At 40.4% G+C, this 19905-nt stretch overlaps 1 protein-coding gene across 11 annotated transcripts in view; it reads right to left on the bottom strand.

Moving 5' to 3' along the window:
- LRCH3 (leucine rich repeats and calponin homology domain containing 3) overlaps positions 1-19905 on the bottom strand; it is a 93648-nt gene that overhangs the window by 35179 nt on the left and 38564 nt on the right. For all 11 annotated transcript variants that reach the window (XR_009209207.1, XM_058426121.1, XM_032171979.2 and 8 more), the window contains exons 6-10: positions 17631-17740; positions 16448-16541; positions 15002-15122; positions 11469-11617; positions 7601-7677 (exon numbers count right to left, since the gene is read on the bottom strand). Coding sequence is in view for 10 of the 11 variants with exons in the window: in XM_058426121.1 (XP_058282104.1) it covers positions 7601-7677; positions 11469-11617; positions 15002-15122; positions 16448-16541; positions 17631-17740 (551 nt within the window). In the remaining variant the exon portion in view is untranslated. The remainder of the gene's footprint in view (positions 1-7600; positions 7678-11468; positions 11618-15001; positions 15123-16447; positions 16542-17630; positions 17741-19905) is intronic.

Raw genomic sequence — 19905 nt, 5'->3', positions numbered from 1 at the left:
TCAGCCTCTCTGAGTAGCTGGGACTACAGGCGCCCGCCACCACGCCCGGCTAATTTTTTTTTGTATTTTTAGTAGAGACGGGGTTTCACCGTGGTCTCGATCTCCTGACCTCGTGATCCGCCCGCCTCGGCCTCCCAAAGTGCTGGGATTACAAGCGTGAGCCACCGCGCCCGGCCCTGAAGCCCTTTTTAATGCTTAAAAAAAACAACAAAAAAGGAGTACTTCCTTCTCACTGTTATCAGTGTTAATTCTTATAGTTTACTATTTATCCTTTTCCTGAAACAGATTTCATCGCTCAAGTCTCTAACTCATCTTTGTGTCTGAAACTACAACTGGCAAGAGTAGTTACTGTCTGATGTTTAGGACCTGGCCTCCAAAACTATACTGATTAGCCTATCAGGCTGATCTACAGGCACTGAAATCAGTGTGCTATTAGGGGAACAAAAAAACCCCGCCATCATGGCTCACTGCAGTCTTGACCTCCTGGGCTCCAGCCATCACGCCCAGCTGTTTTTTGTTTTTTGTTTAATTTTTTTGTGGCAATGAGGGTCTTATTATGTTGCCCAGGCTGGTCTCAAACTCCTGCCCCTCAAGCCATCCTCCCACCTCAGCCTCCTAAAGTACCTGGATTACAGGCGTGTGAGCCACTGCGCCCAGCCTTTTTTTTTTTTTTTTTTTGAGACAGGGTGTCACTCTGTGGCCCAAGGTGGAGTGCAATGCCGTGATCATGGCTCACTGCAGATTCGACCTCCTGGCCTCAAGTGATAATATCGCCTCAGCCTTTCGAGTAGCTGGCCTACAGGTGTGTGTCAACCAACCCAGGCTTATTTCTATAGTTTTCGTAGAGACGGGGTTTTGCTGTTAACCCAGGTTGCTCTCAAACTCCTGAGCTTTCAAGTGATCCACCCACCTAGGCCTGGGAGTGCTGGGATTACGGGTGTGGGCCACCGCGCCACGCCCTGATTACACATTTAGAGTAACAGGAATTAACTGCAACTTTCTCCCTAGATTACTAATTTCACTGTTAAAATTTCCCATAGCTTTTAGCGGCCATCTGTAGATGAACTGAAACAAAACACAGAAAGGACCAAATAAACCAACTCAAGTGTGTTTATGTGCCCTAACCTGAACACTGTACTTTAACAATGCTTTTCAATTTTTGTTTTGTTTTGTTTTGAGACAGTCTTGCCCTGTCACTCAGGCTGGAGTGCAGTGGCGAGATCTCGCTCACCACAACCTCCACCTCCCAGGTTCAAGAGATTCTTCTGCGTCAGCCTCCTGAGTAGCTGGGATTACAGGCATGCGCCACCACACTCGGCTGATTTTTATATTTTTAGTAGAGACGGGGTTTCACCATGTTGGCCAGGCTGGTCTTGAACTCCTGACCTCAGGTGATCCACTCACCTCAGCCTCCCAAAGTGCTGGGATTACAGGTGTGAGCCACCGTGCCCAGCCGCTTTTCAATTTTTTAATACATACCTTCTTTCTAGTTTCTTAAGCACTTTCTAGTGCTTAAGAAATATTGCTTGAATGAATGACAGTAGCACCCTCCCCCAAAAAAGCATGGAATATTGAGACATAAAAAACAAAAATGCAGGTAACATGTATGTATCTCCTTTAAATCTTTCTACCTATGTATGTTTCTTTCTTTTTTTTTTTTTTTACAGAGTCTCGTCTCACTCTGTTGTACAGGCTTGAATGCAGTGGTGCAATCTTAGCTGAGACCTCCACCTCCCAGAGTTAAGCAATCCTACCTCAGCTTCCCAAGTAGCTGGAACTACAGGTGTGCAACACCATGCCCGGCTAATTTTTGTCTATTTTTGGTAGAGATGGGGTTTCGCCATGTTGCCCAGGCTGGTCTCGAACTCCTGGGCTCAAGCAAACCACCCACCTTGGCCTCTCAAAGTGCTGGGATTACAAGTACATATATTCATTTACCCTCTTTTTACAATACTTCTTTAAAAAGCCAGTCAAACCCATTGTTTCCACTTTATCTCATTACTGTATTTTGTACCCAATCCAATCTGCATCCTGTCCTTACAGTTTCACTAAAACTGTTCTTTCACCTCACAAGTTTGTCAATGATCTTGACATCCCCAAATCCAATAGTTATTTCTTAGTCCTCCCCTTATTAAACCTATCAGCAGGGCTGGGCGCGGTGGCTCACGCCCGTAATCCCAGCACTTTGGGAGGCCGAGGCGGGTGGATCATGAAGTCAGGAGATCGAGACCATCCTGGCCAACATGGTGAAACCCCGTCTCTACTAAAAAAATACAGAAAACTGGCCGGGTGTGGTGGCGCGCACCTGTAGTCCCAGCTACTCAGAAGACTGAGGCAGGGGAACTGCTTGAACCTGGGAGGTGGAGGCTGCAGTGTGTCAAGATCGCGCCACTGCACTCCAGCCTGGAGACAGAGCGAGGCTCCGTCTGGAAAAAAAAAAACAAAAACCCTATGAGCAGTAAGTGATGTTGTTCATTCTTCTCTATACTTCTTCAAACACCGTTTTCAAGGCTAGGCACAGTGGCTCATGCTTTTAATCCCAGCATTTTGGGAGGCCAAGGCAGGAGGATCTTGAGTCCAGGAGATCAAGGCTGCTTATAAGCTATGATGACACCACTGCACTCCAGCCTGGGTGACAGAGACCGTGTCTCAAAAAAACAAAAACAACAACTGTTTTCATTTAGCCTCTAGGACACTACCCTCTTTCTCCTATCCCCATGACCACCCCTGCTCAGTTTGTTTTTCTGGTTGTTCAAGCCCTAATTCTTGCCACCTTACTCCAAACTCATATATCTAACTGCTTACTTGATAATTCCACTTGGATGTCTTGTAGGTACCTGAAATAGAACATAACCACAGCAGAACTCTCATCTCACATCCAGATTTGTCCTGCTTTACTCAGACTCCTGGGTGTTTCTTGAATACACCAAAAGCATGTTCCTGCCTCAGAACCTCCACCTAGAAAGTTCCACCCCTAGACCGCCATAATGTTTGCTCTTTTTCAGATTTCTACTGAAGTATTATCACTGCATCTAACATCACTTTCACTCTTCCCTCACCCTACCATCTCTTTTATCCTGCTTTATTTTTCTTCATAGCACCTAGCAGTACCTGAAACATACCTGTTACATATATTTGTCTACATCCACTAAAAAGTAACTTTAAAATATCAGGGATTTGGAACAGAGACAGAACCACTATAGCGCTTAAGAAATATTGCCTGAATGAATGACAGTAGCACCCTCTCCCGAAAAAGCGTGGAATATTGAGACATAAAAAACAAAAATGCAGGTAACATGTATGTACCTCCTTTAAATCTTGAACTTACTTGAGCTAAATAAACCAGATTTTTATCTCTATAAGGCAGACTTTTTTTTTTTTCTTTTGAGATGGCGTATCTGTGCCCGGGCTGGAGGGCAGGGGCACAATCTCAGCTCACTGCAGCCTCTGCCTTCCGAGTTCAAGCAATTCTCCTGCCTCAGCCTCCCAAGTAGCTGGGATTACAGGTGCATGCCACCATCCCCGACTAATTTTTTGTATTTTTAGTAGAGACAGCGTTTTGCCATGTTGGCCAGGGTGGTCTTGAATTACTGACCTCAGGGGATCCAGCTGCCTTGGCCTCCCAAAGTGCTGGGATTACAGGTGTATTACACCTGGCCAGTATAGTGCTGGGATTACAGGTGTATGATACCCAGCCAGTATAAGGCAGACTAAACTGCCTTCTCTGTTTTTCTTTATTTACAAAATCACATAATTAATGTGAGTAGCTTTTCTGGCTTTGTCTATATAACATGAAACAAAAAAACTTTCAGGTTTTATTTAAATGTTAATTCTATATTGCTTCTTATAGAAGCTATAGAACACACTTTACAGAACCTAATCTGATATTATCATCTCTCCTGAACTAAAATGCTATTCAAATTATAAGTAGGCCCTATAATTTTTTTTTTTTTTTTTTAAGACAGAGTCTTGCTCTGTCACCCAGGCTGGAATGCAGTGGTGCAATCTCGGCTCACTGCAACCTCCACCTCCAGGGTTCAAGCGATTCTCCTGCCTCAGCCTCCCAAGTAGCTAGGACTACAGGTGCAAGCTACCACACCCGGCTAATTTTTGTATTTTTAGTAGAGATCAGGTTTCACCATGTTGGCCAGGCTGGTCTGGAACTCCTGAGCTCAGGTGATCTGCTGGCCTCGGACTCCCAAAGTGCTGGGATTACAGACATGAGCCACTGCACCCAGCCCATAAAAAATTATTTTAACAATTTTTTTAAAACATAATTTTTGCTAGTTTCCATTTCAAATTTACACAATCCATCTTGGAAATACTACAAAACATTCACACCTTTTATTTATTATATCTCCCTATGTTTATGACCTCCCAGTAGGGCAGACTCCATGTGGGTAGAGGTAGGGGAGTGGTAGGTGGGAAGAAATGTACGTGGTGGATGAGGGTAGGGAAAAGAACTGGAAGAAAGAAAGGGGTAAGCAAGCTTTCCTTTTCAGCTCACTAGCAGAGGACTCCTTAGGCTCACTCAATGTTTTTGAGTTGCTGTAACTGACAGACTGCTGAGGTAGAGTCTTTTTGTTAACATGTTATTCAGATTAGAGACAAGTCTTGCTAGCCTGAGAGCTGTCAGTCATTCTGAGGCGACTATGTCTTTTTAGGTTCGAATTCAACATTCCACTTGAATGTAAGCTCCAGGAGGGCAGGAATTTTGACCAAGTTCATAGCTATATCCCAACATCTGGAAAGGAACTTGGCACACAGTAGATATTTCACAAATACCTGCTAATTAAAAACATGAAGTATATATTGATCCTAGAGCGTAACTGGTTACTAGGATCAAGCATGGAGTTCTTATCCAAGGACTGTGCTATGGAACCCGAGTTAAACAGTAATCATGGCTGCGTGCAGTGGCTCACACCTGTAATCCCAGGGCTTTGGGAGGCCGAAGCAGGAGGGTTAGTACTTCAATCTGGGAGTCTGAGACCAGCCTGGGCAACATAGTGAGATTTCTGTCTCTACTAAAAATAACAAAAAGTTTGCTGAGTATGTAGCACATGCCTGAAGTTGCAGCTACTCCAGAGGCTGAGGTGGGAGGATTGCTTGAGCCTGGGAGGTAGAGGCTGCAGTGACCATGATCACAGCACTGCACTCCAGCCTAGGCAATAGAGCAAGACCCTGTCACAAAACAAAACATGTAATCCCAGCTTTAGTTTCCAGCACTGTGGCAGACTAAACGGCCTGAATGACTCTTCCAGCGGAAATAACCAAAATGCTGAATAAAATAAAACAAGCTTTTAAAATGTATTGCTAAGGTGCCATGAAAATAAAGACTCCACAGACTTTCAAAAAGAAGTAAAAACAGAAACTTTGGACTAAGATGCAGTAGGCAGACTTTCGGCTTCCATGATCTCGGTCCCTGGCCTTACTCTAGTGAATGCTGTTGTATTACATTAAACAAAGGCTTTGCAGATGAAATTAAGGCTACTAATCAGCTGGCCTTAAAATGAGGAGATTATCCAGGTTGACCTAACATAATCACAAGCCCTTAAAAGCAAAAGAAAAGAATTTGCGAGTGTGGCAGAAAGGGAAGTGAGAAAGATTCCAAACACAAGGAGGATTTGACCTGTCATTCCTGGTTTGAAGATGGAGGGAGCCATGAAGAAGGAATGTGGGTGGCCTCTAAACACCAAGAATGGCCACCAGCTGGCAGCCAGGAAAATAATGGGGACCTCAGTAATGGGGAACGGTAACTGCATCAAACTGAATTCTGCCAAGATACAGGAGCGTGAAAATGAATTCTCCTCCACAGTCTCCGCATGAGAATCCAGGCCAGCCGATACCCTGACTTTGGCCTCTAAGTAGAGAACCCAGCCGGGGCCTGGCCAGGCTCTATCCTCCAGAAGTATCATATAATAAAGAGGTGTTGTTCTAAACTGCTAACTTTGTAACACAAGCAACAGAAAACTAACACATAAGGTAACTGAGTGAAAAAGCCAGCTTTTTCCTTGAGCGTTTCCACTAAATCCTGGAGCTCTTGAGCTTCACCTATGATGGATGCAGGACGTGAGAGGGACAGGAGGTATAAAATGCAGGCCCACTCAAGGTGGGGAATGTAACTGGAAACTCTTGCATAAAACTGGAATCTCAAAAGACTAGACTCTCAATAAAAGGACACATGGCAACTGAAAAGACTTTCTGAAATAAATTTCAAGCATACAAAATTTAATTAAATCTCCATGAGTTAAGTGATAAAGAGTTTAAATGTCAAAGTTATGAGATATCTGTCTTTTTTCTCCCTACATATTTATTCCATCTATAGCTCAGTCCCCCAAGTTAACTTTAATACCTTGTCAAGTATAAGAACTATGTAAATTTACCGTCACCTAAGAACAGGCGTATCAAGACTTCATAAAACCAGAAGGCAAAGAACTAAAGGCTGAAATTTCCAACTACTGTGAAATAGTTCATGGCAAGAAACATTCTGGAATTCAAGAATGAGAAGCAGTGCTCTAAATGATCAAGCTAATTTTCAAAATATTCTTTTTTTGTTTTTTTTTGAGACGGAGTCTCACTCTGTCACCCATGCTGGAGTGTAGTGGTGCAATCTCAGCTCACTGCAACCTCTGCCTCCTGGGTTCAAGCGATTCTCCTGCCTCAGCCTCCCAAGTAGCTGGAATTACAGGCGTGCGCCACCACACCCAGCTATTTTTTGTATTTTTAGTAGAGACGGCGTTTCACCACATTGGCCAGGCTGGTCTTGAACTCCTGACCTCAAATGATCCACCTGCCTCGGCCTCCCAAAGTGCTGGCATTACAGATATGAGCCACCACACAGGGCCTAATTTTCAAAATATTCTCACAGGCACCAAGTACAGTGGAAAGAGTGTAATAACAGAGACAGGACTGGTGATACGTATCACTGTCTCTGCCTATTTCTCTCTGTTATCCAGTCAAAAAAGTACGTTAAAAAAAATTAGAACTCTTGAAATTCGTTTTTTGTTTTTTGTATTTTTTTTTTTTTTGAGACAGGGTCTCACTCTGCTGCCCAGGTTGGACTGCAATGGCACAAACTGGGTTCACTGCAGCCTCAACCTCCAGGTTCAAGCGATCCTCCCACCTCAGCCTCTGAGTTGCTGGGACCACAGGCATGCACCACCATGCCAGGCTATTTTTTTTTCTTTTTGTAGAGGGGTAGAATGATGCTCAGACTGGTCTCAAACTCCTGGGCTCAAGCATGCCTCCCGCCTTGGCCTCCCAAAGTGTTGGGATTACAAGTGTTAGCCACTATGCCCAGTCCTGAAATTCTTTTAGCCCTTTTTGTGCACGAATCCATATAGCTTCACCACAAAATCTCATTGCTACTAAGTATCTTCAGATCGATTAACTGTGTAGGTAATGATTTAGATGGTCTCAATTTAGAATCAAATCAGTTTTTACCTCTTCTACGGCATGAGTACAAAAAAGCACCATCACTCAGTTCTAAGAACACGCCATCTAAATACCTTTATTATACACAGATCTGCATAAAACCAAAATTACTTTATGCTCTCATGATTAAGACAGAAACAAATTAAGTAGAATCGGTTTTTCAAACCTGTTTTGATGTAAATATCTTCTCATATCTTCTGTTTTTTGAAACTCCCTAATGGCTACTGGCTTTACTGGTGAACCCTAGGCCAGAGGACAGAAATAAATAAATTTAGTATATTAATCCAGAACACTGCGATTACACAGTTCACATCCAATTTGTCATTTAATTTGTATACTACACTAAAAAATATTTTAATAGACTCTTCAAATGTAAACTTTAAGTTTAAAAGCATCATATGCTATACTGCTGCTTTAATAAACAAAAACATTCACAATCCACATTTATTTTATTTTATAAGAAAGTAGATTTCCTTCTCACTGTATTATTTACATTACAGTGACCAAGCACAGTAATATTTACTGAATAATAAGATGTTAGAATTGGAAAGGAACTGAAGAGGTCACTAACAGACTTCCATTTAGGACAGAAATCCCCACCTACCCTACCCTGACATTTGCTCACTTTCTCTTGAACATTTCTGGTAATAGTGAGTTCACTGGGCAGATTACATTGCTTTATCCATCACAACAAATTGTCTCTTATCATACTCGTACAAACAGTCTTGAGTGTGTTGGTGAATATCAAGATAAAACAAAAAGTAATTTCTATTTATGGTAAAATACCGTATTTAAAAGGAAAATATTATTGACAATTTTACTTATTTACAAACTAAAGAGTAAAAGGTCATTTTCAAAAAGTATTACTGAGGAAAATTAAACTGGTTTAAAATACAGACCACACGCTGAAAAATAAAATTATAAATCAAAGGTAGAGGATTAAAGGTTATCAAAGGAAAACCTATAGAAGCAATATAATCTTGTTTCAACACCAAAAATAATCATCAAAATGATTATTCATCAAGGGAAAAATAAGAAAACAACTTTCCCAAAAAGGATATCTACAAATCAAACATAAAACTACTTACCATTTACTTCCAAGAAATAGCATCTACCTCCAAGAAATAGGTATATCACACGTCACTAGAAACTTCTGGTGAGTTACTTCAAAGGGCTAACAACTGACTGTCTTAAAGTCTGGACATGAGATCCCAAATAATAAACTACAATTCTACAACTCTGATGCGAAAATAATTTTTCTAATTTTAGTGAATACACCATTTAAAAATTTTTGTTTATTTAGAGACCGAGTGTCTCTATGTTGCTCAGGCTGGTCTCAAACTCCTGGGCTCAAGCAATCTTCCTACTTCAGCCTCCCAAGTTGCTGAGATTACAGGAATGAGCCACCAGGCCAAGCTATACCACTTTAAAAAATAAACACAAATCTCTCCTAGGACATTATATCAGTGACTTATCATCCTAGTTTTTTTTTTTGGATACAGAATCTTGCTCTGTCACCTAGGCTGGAGTGCAGTGGCACAATCTTGCCTCACTGCAATGTCCGCTGCCCAGGTTCAAGTGACTCTCGTGCCTCAGCCTCCCGAGTAGCGGGGACTACAGGCACCTCCCATGACACCCAGCTAGGGTTTTTTTTTTTTTTTTGAGACAGAGTCTTGCTCTGTCGCCCAGGCTGGAGTGCAGTGGCGCAATCTCGGCTCACTGCAAGCTCCGCCTCCCGGGTTCACGCCATTCTCCTGCCTCAGCCTCTCCGAGTAGCTGGGACTACAGGCGCCCGCCACCACGCCCGGCTAATTTTTTGTATTTTTAGTAGAGACGGGGTTTCACCGTGGTCTCGATCTTTTGACCTCGTGATCCGCCTGCCTCGGCCTCCCAAAGTGCTGGGATTACAAGCGTGAGCCACCGCGCCCGGCTTCAGCTAGGTTTTTATATATATATATATATATATATTTAGTAGAGATGGCGTTTCATCATGTTGGCCAGTCTGGTCTCAAACTCCTGACCTCAAGTGATCCACCTGCCTTAGCCTCCCACAGTGCTGGGATTACAGGCGTGAGCCACCACGTCCAGCCCCATCCTAGTTTTATGATACTGCAATTATCTAAAATTATTCTAAGAGGCACACAAAATTTTCATGACAAAATGAATGTGACATTGGTTTAATTAAAAAAAAAATCATACCATGTTCAGACAGGAATGGTCTATGTATGTGACAAGTATTATAATAAAATTAAATAATAGTAGAGTGTTTAAACCTCACATAGGTTAGTTTTTAACATTCCATTTTTAGATAGTGTTCAGGAAAATAAAAAGATACTTCTTCACTGGTTGTGAAACCATCTAAAATAATGCTGTCCCATCATATCTTCACAGATGCTAAATTTTACGAAAGCTTTATGACACAGAAGTCATAAAGACTACCATACGTAACAGGCAGCCAGAATTTTAAAAATATTATTACAAAACAACATAATGAATTAAAGAAATACTGTTTTTTTCATAGTAGTATAATTGGCATTTTCACTTTTAGTAGAGATACTCCATTTATACAGCCTAAGTAATCATAACATGACCAAAGAGAAAGACCAGGAGAAAAGAAAATGAATTCCTTTAAGGATTATAATGTGTCATTGTTCATTTTAATTTTATTGCAAAATAGTTGCCCCTTGCTTCAGCAGCCTCAACAAGTAGTTTCATTAATCCCCTGGTACACTGCTATCTCTGGGCTGTAGGACTTTGCCTTATATAATTTTATCCAACTTTAAATACAAGAGTATCTCTTTACCAACAAAAATTCAGTGTTCAAGTGTTCAGATGGGAAAAACCAAAGCCCTTTTTTTAAAAAAAAGAATGATAATACTGGCTGGGTGCGGTGGCTCACACCTGTAATCCCAGCACTTTGGGAGGCTGAGGCAGGCAGATCACCCGAGGTCAGGAGTTTGAGACCAGCCTGGCCAACATGGTGAAACCCCGTCTCTACTAAAAATATAAAAATTAGCCAGGCGTGGTGGCGGGTGCCTGTAATCCCAGCTACTCGGGAGGCTGAGGCAGGACAATCACTTGAACCCAGGAGGCGGAGGCTGCAGTAAGCCGAGATCGTGCCAAGGCACACCAGCCTGGGCGACAGAGTAAGACTCTGTCTCATTAAATAAAGAATGATAATATCACTCTACAACATGTCCCACTTGAAATGATTATTCTCTATTTCTTTTTTTTTTCTTTGCTTTTAGCTGTCTCAGACCAAAGAGATTCTTCTCTATTTCTAAAAGGATAATACATCATTCTCTAGAAAGGACCCAAGTGTTTCTCAAATAATCACTGCTCAGAGCCTGAAACCAACTCCAGACATCAACATCACATCCACTAAAGTGAAGCCATTTTATTATGCTGACAAGATAGACTGAAGAATGCTATTCTATCTGAGACCCTTGGGGAATTGGCAGAGATTCTGTAGTGGGCTGAATGCACAGTTGTTTTCTAAGGCAATTCAATGCTCCACTTAAGAGATACCCAAGAAGTTTAATAGCAAACAATTTACGTTCTGTGTGACTTAGCACGAAAGCTCCAATATAATTCAGCATATTATAAAAATTCTATGGTTAAGTCTCCATGTTGCCACAAAAGTCAACTTTTTGGTTTAACTGTTAACTACTGACCAAACTATGATTTATCAGTTAGTAACAATAAAAAAGCAATAAAAACAACAATGAAAAGCATCACTGTATATTTCTTTGTACTTTCTTTGAAGGCCTTAACAGTACTTAGACTTCTTTTATTCCTTCTGCAAAATTCTGAAATCTTTCTTCTTGTTTCATAAATAAACCTAAAGCCTACTTGAGACTACTGTCTGATTTTTCTGAATAAATCTGAAAAATTCAGTACTGAAATTAGAAGTGAACATAATGAAAACAATTAGGCTTAAGTCAACAAATCACTGATGTAACAAAACTTTATACTATTACGAATGATTTTTATGAAGGGATAGCAACATATTTAGGCTTCAGTCTATGTACTACCTCATGAGAGATTCGCCGCTGTTCAATATACGCCATAAACTGTGAACTGAGGCTGTCTGAGTCCGGTCCCTTGGGCTGTCTCACCTCGGTCTCTTCTTCCTCCGCGGTGCAGCTGTCTATGTAGTCAATCTGATCTAGATCATGTTCCACTGTATACACCACACACACCCACACACACAGACACCAGAAAAAAACATTCAAATTAGCCAATAAAAGACATTTACTTATTTCCTTTTCCCCATGATTTTCTATTTTGAAAGTGGGAGGGATGATAAAAACTTTAAATTACTTAAGTCTTTTTTTTTTTTTTACCCATTTTATGTCCAAGGTTGGTGGCTCACGCCTGTAATCCCAGCACTTTGGGAGGTGGAGATGGGTGGATCACCTGAAGTCAGGAGTTCGAGGCAAGCCTGACCAATATGGTAAAATCCTGTCTCTACTAAAAATACAAAAATTAGCTGGGCTTAGTGGCGCACGCCTGTAGTCCCAGCTACTCGGGAGGCTGAGACAAGAGAATTGCTTGAACCTGGAAGACAGAGGTTATGGTGAACCAAGACTGTACCACTGTACTCCACCTTGGGTGACAGAGTGACACTCCCTCTCAAAAACAAAAAAATATTAAATTAATTTTACTTATATTTTATTTTGTTTTGTTTTGTCACCCAGGCTGCAGTGCAGTGGTGTAATCTTGGCTCACTGCAACCTCTGCTTCTCACGTTCAAGCGATTTTCCTGCCTCAGCCTCCCGAGTAGCTGGGATTCCAGGTGTGCACCACCACGCCCGGCTAATTTTTGTATTTTTAGTAGATATGGGGTTTCACCATGTTGGCCACACTGGTCTTGAACTCCTGTGCTCAAGCGATCCGCCCACTTTGGCCACCCGAAGTGCTGGGATTACAGGCATCAGCCAATGCGCCTGGCACATAAGTGTTTATTATTTAGTTCATGGCCACTCACAAAAATAGGCTCCAGAAAACCTTAGTCCTAGTTCACTAAAGAATGTAGTAATTGATGATAATTATTGAAATAGAGACCTCTACCATTTTTCTTTGGACCGCTCCTTACTGTTTTTAAACACAGTAGTTTCAGTTTGTGAGACAAAGAGCGAAGACTAATTTTTAAAGACTGAAAGGTGCATCTTTGTGTTTTTCGTGTTTTTGGTCTGGGGCTTAATATCTCTGTGAGGAGATGGCAGGTGGAAAACCGAACACAGTCAACTCAAAAGAAAGTCAAAGGCCACACACAAAAAAGAGAAAAGGTAGGAGTAAACTGGACTTGAGAAAGAAAGAGTTTCTGACTACTGTCTCCCTTCCTGTAATTGTTGTCAATTAAACAGAAACAAAAAAGAGCAGAACAAAGATTGTCCTATTTGGAAAACTACCTGCTAGAGGTTGGCAATGTAGATCTTTTATAATAGTTTATGGATGGGAAGGGATTCATTTGAGGAGTTTCTTCTTCTCAAAATGCTTTAGGGTGAGGAGATGTATATAAATTATTTTTAGCCACATCTTGTTCATCTGTTAAGTTTGGGAAACCCCCATTATTTTTAAGTTTAAAAGTAATGAAACAACTACTTAAAATGGCACACTAGAAAAAAAAACTTCCTACTAAGATAGTTTTTCCAGAGATGCATTAAACCACAACCCGTTACTTCATGACGTTCTACAGGCTGCCTAAAAATCGCAGTTGCTGGAACAGTGAACTTGGGGAAGCCTATTTCTCAATTTAGTCTTCTGACTCAATTATTGATAAATAATTCTGTGAATGCAATTAATATAAAAATGAATTTTGAGTTATTAGAGTTTTATTAATAGCTAAAAAAGATGAAATGGTTCTAAGTTTATATCCACATTAGAAACCAGGTACATAAATGCATTTTTTAAATGTGCTAAAACTTTTCTGACTAAATAAATGGTTTATATTAAGACGATTTCTGAAGAAAGTAACTTTACTTCTTCATCCAATCTAGACCAGTGTGGCCAACTTTACTTCTTCATACAATCTAGACCAGTATGGTCAACTTTACTTCTTCATCCAGTCTAGACCAGTGTAGCCAAAGAGAAAAAAAACATAAGCCATGAAGGTGAACCACATACATCATCTGAAATTTTCTAGTAGCCATATTGTTTAAAGTAAAAGAGGCAGCATTAATTTTAATATTTTACATTGTCCAATATGTCTAAATATCACTTCAACATATAATCAATGCAAAATGTTACTTTACACGCTTTTTTTCAAATGAAGTCTTCAAAATCTGATGTGTATTTTATACTTACAGTACATACCAATTTGGGAAAACCACATTTCTTTTTTTTTTTTTTTTTTGAGACAGTCTCATCCCGTCACCCAGGCTGGAGTGCAGTGACGTGATCTTGGCTCACTGCAACCTCCGCCTCCCAAGTTCAAGTGATTCTCCTGCCTCAGCCTCCCGAGTAGCTGGGATTACAGGCATGTGCCACTATGCCCTGCTTTTTTTTTTTTTTTTTTTTTTGGTTTTTAGTAGAGATGGGGTTTCACCATGTTGACCAAGCTGGTCTCAAACTCTTGACCTCAAGTGATCCACCCATCTCAACCTCCCAAAGTGCTGGGATTACAGGCGTGAGCCACCGCGCCCAGCCTAAAAAAACACATTTCAAATACTCAATAATTACCACATGTGGCTAGTGGCTACCATACCCGCACAGATCTCAACATTATCTTAAGTCTTAAATAAACTGATGGAGAAAGGAACCTCATATGAGAGAAACACTTAAAACTACTGAAATGTAAATGAAATGGTAATGACAGGAGTAAAGAATCTAAGATGGTAAGGAAAAGGAGAGCAAACCATTTAATTGAAATCATGGCTGAGAAATGAAAGCTCTCCTCAGATAAGCAATAGGTTTCTGGAAAATCAAAGTCATTTTCCCTTATAACTGGCCCTCAAAATTTATATATGAAATTAGCCATTAAACATTAAATTCAAACCAATTCAAGCAATACAGAATTGAATGCGAAAATCAAGAGTCTGCTTCGGAAGTATAAGCAAGTAGAGAGAGTGCTGCTTGCTAATGAACTACAAATTTGTTAATGTCAGAATAAGGAAAACTGTGATTCAGATGCCCTTGAAGAACATCTGACAATTCCAGGTGAAGAAAAGGTAAACACTGAAAAAAAAAAAAAAAGCACTAAATTCCTAAGAGAGATCAAACAATGACCACAGCAAGAATCTTAAAAAGGGAGAATGGTACTTCAAAAGGTCACGGTTAAATCCAGATTAACAAAGATCTACTCCAAGTATAGTGTCTCTAATATAAAGTTTCCTCCCAAAATAAAAACAAGGGAGAAATACTGTATTTCAACTCTGACTGAAACCAGAAATCATAGTTTCATCCCAATGGAAAATAGTATTTTTCAATCATATATGAAAAGAAGTCTTTAAAAGAAGAGTGAAGAAGCTATAGATACACCAACAAAAGGAGTGGGTATGAAAAAGACAACTTTAAAAAGTTAAATGATTGCAAAATACTTTAGCTTCACGGGAGTTCTGTTTACCTCCGCCGTTTGTTACTACTAAACTGCTGCGGTTCTCTTGGTACTGGCTTTCTCTTCGTAGTCTTTGTTCTTTAGTAATCTCTGCTACTCGAAGAGGCAGATCTGAAAATTCATCTGTAGGCTTAAAAAAGAAGCAGAAACATTAAAAACAATCATTTTAGAGCCTGGCGGATCATGCCTGTAATCCATGTGCTTTGGGGGACCAAAGTAGGAGGATCACTTGAGGCCAGGAGTAAATTAGCTAGGTGCGCTCACACATGCTGTAATCCTAATACTCGGGATATTGAGGCGAGACGATCGCTTCAGCCCGGGAGTTCCAGGCTGCAATGAGATAGGGTTCCACCACTGCACTCCAGCCTGTGCGACAAAGCAAGATCCTATCTCAAAAAAATAAAAATCTGGCCTGGAGTGGTGGCTGATGCCTATAATCCCAACACTTTGGGAGACCAAGGTGGGAATGACAAGCCCAGGAGTTTGAGACTAGCCTGGGCAATATAGGGAGAGCCCGTCCCTAAATTTTTTTTAATTAGCCAGGCGTGGTGGCATACGCCTATAGTCCCAGCTACTCAGGAGGTTTAGGTGGGAGGACTCCTTGAGCCATGGTGGCACCACTACACTCCAGCCTGGGTGAAAGAGCAAGACTCTGTCTCAAAAAATAAAAAAGATTCATGACTCCATAAATCATATATATAGATTTAAAATATCTACATATATCTCTGTATTGATATAGCCACATTTATGAACCCACCCACCAAGACATACAAACACAAGTAATTCCAAATTACAAATGGGATGTGGTCTAAAATTAATTTGGTTTCAATTCACAATAAAACAATGTTACAAACAGTAGGTTATCAGTCTTGCTAACAAAAGTTTACTTAATAACTTAATGCATAGCTAAAATATTACTCATTAGTAATTTTTATTTTTTTTTAACTTTTTTTCTTCTGTAGACCTTCTCTGTGGACACAGTAATTTTTAAGAGCAGAAAACATAGTATCAATAATTTAAAAACCAGGAAAACGACAGAATTAGCCAGGAAGTTATTCCTCTTGAGCACATGAATACCCTTTACTAAGGTCCTCGTCTCTACCCATCAGCCGGAAGTCCCACTTGTTTTCTCACCATCTAGCACCTCTGCTCGAGATTACCCGGCCCCTCACATTTTAGGCTTCAGTTTCAACTGGCTCAGCTCCTGTTTGCCTTTCTATGATATGAACTATTTCCATGAGGCAATGAGGAAACGGGCGGAAATCCACGTGACAGAAAGCTGGTAAGGATGCAGAACGCCAGTTCTGCTGGAGAGGGTGGGAAGCTTGCCTCCATCTTGACTTTTCTGTATTTTATGCAGTGAGAAACTGAATCCAGTTAAGATGCTTTTCATTTTCATCATTCTGTTTTCTCTTAATCAGGTGTTACACCACACGGAATGTAAAAAACACTTACTTCATTCCCTGACCATCTCTTATCACCACTGTCCACACTATTGAAGCCTGAATCCAGGGCCCCGTAAGGGCGACTTGAGTACAGTTCTTCATGGCTGCCGAAAAGAGACTCTGTTACTGCAAAGTTTGTTATTTTCACAATTAACATTTGAAATTAAACAGATCAATTTTCTAAAAAACAAGAAATGTGGCATTTAACTATTAGCACTAAATGGGCTTTATTTTTTTAATATGAAAAATTCCAAATAGAAACAAAGCAAACAGAATAGTATGGGACCTCATGTACTCATTATTATCCAGCTTCAAAACAATCACACCTCTGCAATTCTTGTTCGTCCAGTGAGGCGAGTTTACTAGGACTGTGCTTTTAAGCAAAATTTGAGAGGTTCAAGAGAAGGCCTGAGAGGTTCTCTTTTGAGTAAAGTCCATAAACGTTATTTCACTTTCACTGAAACATCTATCCTGCTTGTTTAAAGGCCTAAGAATTTAATTCTTGCTACTTAAGATTGCTCCATACTCAGGAGGCTGAGGTGGGAGGAATGCTTGAGCTCAGGAGTTTGAGACCAGGCTGGGCAACATAGTAAGACCTTGTTTCAAAAAAAAGAGATTGTTCCAGATGGTTGGGACTGCCAAGTAGATGACCTTATAAGTCATAGGCTGTGTAGCTGAGGGACTCATAGACTTAAAAAATCCTGAAGTGATGTTAATGGTCAACAAATCTAACTCTTCACTCCTTGTAGAAAAAATGAAACTCAAAAAGTAGGAATGACTTGCCTTCGGCTAGTTACTTCAGCAGCAGAGCTAAAGTTAGCGTTCAAGTCACTCAGACCAGTAGTTTTCAACTGGAGGGCTCCAAGGTGACATCTGGAGACATTTTTGTTTGTCACTTTGCGAGGGTACTACTGGCATCTAATGGGCAGACACCAAGGATGCTGCTAAATGTCTTACAATGTACAGGACAGCCCATCACAACAAAGAATTATCTGATCTAAAATGTCAACAGTGCCAAGGTTGAGAAACCCTTAGAACTAGACTTTGCTAGATCTAGGTAATCAACTTCACAATACAAGCATTCTGAGAATAACAGTGTCCCTTTAGTCAAACATTCAGGCAAATTTAAGTATCCATTTTATTTGATTCCCTGTACCAAAAATATGATAGATACAGGGACAGAATATACTTACCAGGAGCCAAAACCCAATGGTCTCCTATCATAATCCGGCAGATCTGGAGCAATCTTACAAGCTTGTATGTTCAGGTATTTAAATATGTGGATTTTGCCTTTTATACATATCTAAATAAAGTCACACAAATGTAGCCAAATTATTACTCATCTGAAGTATGCTCCTTTTTATCATATCAACATTTTATGTAACACAAATTGGGAAAGGGAGGCACTTCTATCAAGTACATACAGTAATATTTAAAAACTAATAAATTATATTATTTGGTTAAGTGTTATTTTAGGTGTTCAACTGGTAAATAGAAGTTTTCATTTTCTAGTCACTAATAAACTTCAGTAATATATAAATAAATTTTGATTATACTGTTCAAATACCAAGTAAACTTATCACACTGATTAGTTTGCATAGTCAGATTTAAAGCATTTCTCCCCATTAGATTACATGAAGCAACTTTTAGGAATCCAACAATCATATACAACTATGTTTTTGATTCTGCTTTGAGAGAGAAGAGCAGGAAATCATGAAATATTACATATATTTCTGTTGCTACTTGTCCCAGAAGTCAAAACACAAATTCTTGAGGCTTATAAGACCCTTCTATTGTTAGGAAGTTGACTCATAAAGTTTTATAGTTGCCATAAAGAGTGGCATATGCCGGCGGGCGCAGTGGCTCACGCCTGTAATTGCAGCACTTTGGGAGTCTGAGGCAGGTGGATCACCTGAGGTCAGGAGTTCAAGACCAGCCTGGCCAACATGGTGAAATCCCGTCTGTACTAAAAATACAAAAAATTAGCCAGACATGGTGGCGGGTGCTTGTAATCCCAGCTACTCGGGAGGCTGAGGCAGGACAGTCGCTTGAACCCAGGAGGCGGAGGCTGCAGTAAGCCAAGATCACGCCATTGCACTCCAGCCTGGGCAACAAAAGCAAAACTTCATCTCAAAAAAAAGAAAAGAGTAACATATGCTTGTACAAAATCGTCAATAAACTGCAGAGTTAAAAAGAGCTAAGGGGGCCGGGTGCGGTGGCTCACACCTGTAATCCCAGCACTTTAGGAGGCCGAGGCAGGTGGATCACGAGGTCAGGAGATCGAGACCATTCTGGCTAACACGGTGAAACCCCGTCTCTACTAAAAATACAAAAAATTAGCCAGGCATGATGGCAGGCGCCTGTAGTCCCAGCTACTTGGGAGGCCGAGGCGGGAGAATGGTGTGAACCCGGGAGGCAGAGCTTGCAGAGAGCCGAGATCGCGCCACTGTGCTCCAGCCTGGGCAACAGAGCAAGACTCTGTCTCACAAAAAAATTAAAAAAATAAAATAAAACAGCTGAGGGAAAATAATGAGTTGGCAAAAATTTCCAGGTTGTAGGATGTCCAGCATCTACATGTAAAGCTACCTTATAATTATTACTGTATAGCTTCATTTCAGTCACTGATAAACAAATGACCGAACTGTCTAAAGAAGGAATTTGTGACTTTAGAATTAGGAAGGTTATAATAACAATGATCAGAAAAAGAAATGTACTGATAGTTTTTAGCTCTGAAAGCTGAATATTTTTATCTGTCTCTAGCATTTTTTTTTTTTTTTTTTTTTTTTTTTTTGAGACAGAGTCTTGCTCTGTCGCCCAGGCTGGAGTGCAGTGGCGCCATCTCGGCTCACTGCAGCCTCCACCTCCTGGGTTCAAGTGATTCTACTGCCTCCGCTTCCTGAGTAGCTGGGACTACAGGTGCCCACCACCACACCCGGCTAATTTTTGTATTTTTAGTAGAGACGAGGTTTCACCATGTTGGCCAGGATGATCTCAATCTCCTGACCTCATGATCCACCCACCTCGGCCTCCCAAAGTGCTGGGATTACAGACATGAGCCACCGCATCTGGTGTGTCTCTAGCATTTATGGTGTCTACACTCAAATTTTACTAGAAAAAATAAAAAAAATTAACTAAAATTTTACAAGAAAAAATTAAGAAATTAAAATTTTATTAGAAAAAAATTTAGGCAAGAATTCTTCAATTTAAAAAGAAATACCAATTTAGAGAAAGGAAAAACACTTCTGGAAACATTATCTCCTAATCCATTAATTCAAGGCTTCTCAAAAATACATATGTATGTGAATTTACTTTAAAAGAAATTATATTCTAACAGAATGATAAATGTACAGAAAATTTTAAATTTCATCCTTTGTCCAAAAAAAGTCCATGCCTTGCTTCCACTATGGTTTACCTGATGCTTCCACCATGATTTACCCGATGCTTCTACCATGATTTACCCGATGCTTC

The sequence above is a fragment of the Hylobates moloch genome, unplaced genomic scaffold, assembly GCF_009828535.3.
Source record: "Hylobates moloch isolate HMO894 unplaced genomic scaffold, HMol_V3 SCAFFOLD_13, whole genome shotgun sequence".
Lineage (NCBI taxonomy): Eukaryota > Metazoa > Chordata > Mammalia > Primates > Hylobatidae > Hylobates > Hylobates moloch.
The sequence above is the reverse complement of the archived record's forward strand: the minus strand, read 5'-3'. Positions and strand labels throughout refer to the sequence as shown.